This window comes from Erinaceus europaeus, chromosome 2 (genome assembly GCF_950295315.1).
Source record: "Erinaceus europaeus chromosome 2, mEriEur2.1, whole genome shotgun sequence".
Classification (NCBI taxonomy): domain Eukaryota; kingdom Metazoa; phylum Chordata; class Mammalia; order Eulipotyphla; family Erinaceidae; genus Erinaceus; species Erinaceus europaeus.
In genome coordinates this window covers 152,822,222-152,826,104 of record NC_080163.1, presented here as the reverse complement: position 1 = coordinate 152,826,104, position 3,883 = coordinate 152,822,222, and the positions used below count along the sequence as shown (strand labels likewise).

The following is a 3,883-nucleotide window of genomic DNA, read 5'->3' as shown; positions in this document are numbered from 1 at the left end:
AAATTATCACTTTTCTTGCTTTGCTATTTAACTGAGCCTGCCTAAAACCTAAAATGATCCTACCTGAACACTGCATCCTATGCTTTGGGGGTCTCTCTCTCTCTCTCTCTCTTTTGCCTCCAGGGTTATCGCTGGGGCTTGGTACAGCCAGCACTAGAGTCGACGGCTTCTGGGGGTCATATTTTTCCTTTACCTATCTCCCCCCTTATTTTATATGATAGGACAGAGAGTAATTGAGAAGAATGGGAGGGGAGGTCTGCAGACCTGCATCACTGCTTGTGAAGTGTCCACCCTGCAGGTGGGGAGCTGGGGATCCAACCCAGCCGCTTGTGGGGCTCTTTGTGCAAAGTACTTTAGTGCTTAACCCGGTGTGCTACCGCCCGGCCCCCTACTTTGTTCCAAACTGGGATGCAGTTGCCAGACTGCAGGAAATATCTGAAAAATTTATGAAAGGACACATCTGGAAGAATAGGACCATACCTCCCTCAGACATAAAATGTAGAAGGAAGAAAGTAACCTCATGTACAGCAGAAACACTTATTGATGGACCAAAGCAGGGACAGAAACAGGTAAAGAAAGGAGAGGGTGGATGAGGTGTTAGGAGGTTGGACTTCAGTATGCAGCTTCCTGAAGACAGTGCAGGGATTGGAGTCCCAAGCTGGGCTCCTGGACTGTGTTATTTCCAGGCTGGGACTGAACTGAAGATAAAGAGAGGAGCCAGATTCAGGAAAGATGGTGATGAAACATGGATCGAGTTCAAGGTACATCAGGTGACTGAGGAGGCGGCAAAATACGGGACCATTGGGCAATGACGGGCAGGGAGTCTGGGACACCCAGTACCTCACTGCACACAGCCCTGGGCGGGAAGGCACCACGTAAATGTCCCTGGTGCCCAGTGCACTGAGCCCCGCCTCATTCACAGGAGAGTTTGCTCCCAGCCTGGCCCACTGCACTCAGCCCAGCAGAGGGCGTGACAGGCCTCTCTGACGCCACCGCCCAGGCGCAGGGCTGGGTGCACTGAGGGGCGGAGCCTTTGCACTCAGAACACCACCTTGGGCTATAAACACAGCCTGGGCCTCCCAGCCTCCAATAAGCTTCTTCTCCAAGTGCATCAAGTGCATCTTCTCTCCTTGCCTGGACCTCAGCTCACCTCTGCTGGAAATGGACCCCAACTGCTCCTGCTCCACTGGTAAGAGACACCTGCTCTGGTCCTTAGGATGCCCCTTTCCAGGTGCAGATGGAAGGCCCCTAGGTTGAGAGAGAGAGAGAGAGAGAGAGAGAGAGTAGCTTTTACAGCGTGAGCTGAAGTGAACTCCTTTAGCTGGTGCAAAGCTTTCTTCCTGGCCAAGTCCCAAGAGCATCTTCACTCTGTTGTGCCTCTGTTGTGGAGTTAAGGATGCTGAAGCCCACCTACAATGCTTCTTCCTAGTAGAGTAAAAATAGAAGGATGTCCACCTCTATTAGCAGAAGAGAAGGGAGCATCGGCCTCCCTTCAGACAGAAAACCCAGATGTCCCCTGACACATGAGGTAAAGACACATTATCTACAAATGACACACTTGTATTTCCTTATCACACACCCAGCTCACTGTCACTTTCTCTTCCCTGCAGCTGGTTCCTGCAGCTGTGCTGGCTCCTGCAAGTGCAAGGACTGCAAATGCACCTCCTGCAAGAAAAGTGAGTGCGGGGCCTTCCCTGGATGGGGTCCTGGGGCTGGGCTGAGGCAGAGAGGGAGCCTCAAACTCAGCAGCAGCAGTAGCCCAGTGAGCAGCTCCTGGCACCCTCTTCTCTCTGCACCTGAGTCACAAGCAGAACTAAGAGCCCCAGAGATGGTTGAGACAGAAAACCCACATGTTGTGTGTTAGGGTAGAGCTGGAAAAAAAGACAAAGTCTCCTGTCACTGTTGCATTGGTTGAAATACCTGCTCTTTGGTCAGGGCTCTGTCCCATCTCCCACCTGAGAACTTTTCTCTTCTTCCCTAATGGCCCTGTCACTCTTTCTCTAGGCTACATGTGCTCTCCCAGGTGCATACTGTTCTGTAATGTCTGTTCTGATGGGTAAGAGCTTTGGGAAAGTTCAAGGGACAAGCATATCGTGTAAACTTGGAGTCTCCAACACTGGGGTAGAATTTGAACCAGGCTGGCTGTTGGGGATCAAGATGCCTGACAATTGCTGTGTGACTTCTCATTCTGCTCTTTCTTCCCCAGGTTGCTGTGCCTGCTGCCCCACGGACTGTGCCAAGTGTGCCCAGGGCTGTGTGTGTAAGGGGGCGTCCAACAAGTGCAGCTGCTGTGCCTGAACCTGGGGATCCAGCTTCCAAATGTAAACAGAACGAAATGTCCAAGCCTGTATTTTTACATGACTTCCCAGACCATTTTTCTACCTTTGTTTTCTATGAGACATGCGAACTATTAAAAACATTGATTTTTTTTTTTCCAAAGGCAATTGTTTCTTTTCTCTGTTTTAGAAACAAGGGGGTGTGCTGCACATGTGGATGGGGTAGGGAATTGTACTGGAAAAGCTGGTCAGGTTTCTGGACAGTTTAGCCTCAAGAAGGTTGGGGCTTTCAGGGAGCCAGGTCATCACTGAGCTTCAGTGTTTCAGCAAAAATGAAACTTCTTCCAGAATACACACAGCTAAGCACTTGCCTTGGTTACTAGCCTGGAAGTAAGCACATGTCTGCTATGCTAGTAATACAGATAATAAAACATTAGATCTTATTATACTAAGTGCCTATCACCTGATTAAATTCATTACAGGTATAAATTTGGTGAATGGGAGGAGTGAGACACCATCATTTTCCTCTGTGTAGAGTACAGGAAATCAGACGCTGACAGGGGATGTCACACAGTTGCAGGGATGCAGATAGGACTGGCACTCACACAGGCTGCCTGATCAGCAGGGCTTCACCCATGAGGTAGCAGTGGGAAGAGCACTGCACTGGCAGGAAGCTCCATCTGCAGGACCTTCTGAGCTCTTTGGCCTTGGTTTTTATCATATAAGCAGGCAGCACAAATGGCTGTCTCAGCCAACTCATCCAGTTCTGTAGTGGAGGCTAGCACAGCACCCAGTAGCATCAGCTTCAGCTTCAACCTGCTGTGGCCAGAACTAGTTCCACTGAAGCACAGGTTCAGACATCTGGCCATGAGCTGTGTGAACCTACACATGCCTGCCTTCTGGAAGACACTGTTCTCACACCAGTCTCTGTACCTTAACTCTCAGATTGGTTTCTGTGCAGATGAAAACACACAAAGGTTGGGTCAGCACACTATCTTTTTGGAGGACTCCACACTCTCCCTGACACTGAGTAGCAGTTCTCCTCCAACCAGCCTCCAGCCAGATAGTGTTTCCATACCAATGAGCCTTTGTCCAAGAAATTGTTGGCAGGTCCCAAAAGGATAAGCAATAGGGAAGTTTCCAATGGAGGGGATGGGACACAAAACTCTGGTGGTAGGAACTGTATGAAATCATACCTCTATTATAATTATAACCCCTATAATCTTGTAAATCGATATTAAATCGCTAATAAAACAAACAAACAATAATCAAAATAATCCTCTCTCCAAGAATGTGAATGTGGACAAAGGTCATAATGGCCAATGTTCATATGCCATGTTAAGGAGCCAAGTCATCATTTTATTTAACCACTCGTTTTGTTGTTGTTTGTTTTTAAAAGACTACTTATTTGTTAGAGAGAAAGAAAGAGAAGTTAAAAAAATGTCAAATACTGCTGAGATCACATTTGCTGTATGAAATGAGGCTGTGACCTTGGCCTTTCTGATACTCAAACCCATGATCTGAGCACAAACAGGCTTCTGTCATCCTCTTTTTCACCCAGAACACCTTGCAGGCAAGCACAGTCTTGATTCATGGCCCATGAGGCT

At 48.3% G+C, this 3,883-nt stretch overlaps 1 protein-coding gene across 1 annotated transcript; it reads left to right on the top strand.

Moving 5' to 3' along the window:
• Positions 1-1,033: 1,033 nt before the first annotated feature.
• LOC103110908 (metallothionein-1E-like) lies at positions 1,034-2,433 on the top strand. The gene is made up of 3 exons (XM_007520117.3): positions 1,034-1,189; positions 1,611-1,676; positions 2,207-2,433. The coding sequence occupies exons 1-3, from the start codon at positions 1,162-1,164 to the stop codon at positions 2,296-2,298; spliced, it is 186 nt and encodes a 61-aa protein (XP_007520179.1). The 5' UTR covers positions 1,034-1,161; the 3' UTR covers positions 2,299-2,433.
• Positions 2,434-3,883: the final 1,450 nt, after the last annotated feature.

Bases quoted from the DNA above. Each gene is read 5' to 3' on its own strand.
- LOC103110908 (XM_007520117.3), top strand. From the start codon at position 1,162: ATGGACCCCAACTGCTCCTGCTCCACTG. The intron at 1,190-1,610 runs GTAAGAGACACC...TCTTCCCTGCAG, and splicing joins CAACTGCTCCTGCTCCACTG to CTGGTTCCTGCAGCTGTGCT. The intron at 1,677-2,206 runs GTGAGTGCGGGG...TTTCTTCCCCAG, and splicing joins ATGCACCTCCTGCAAGAAAA to GTTGCTGTGCCTGCTGCCCC.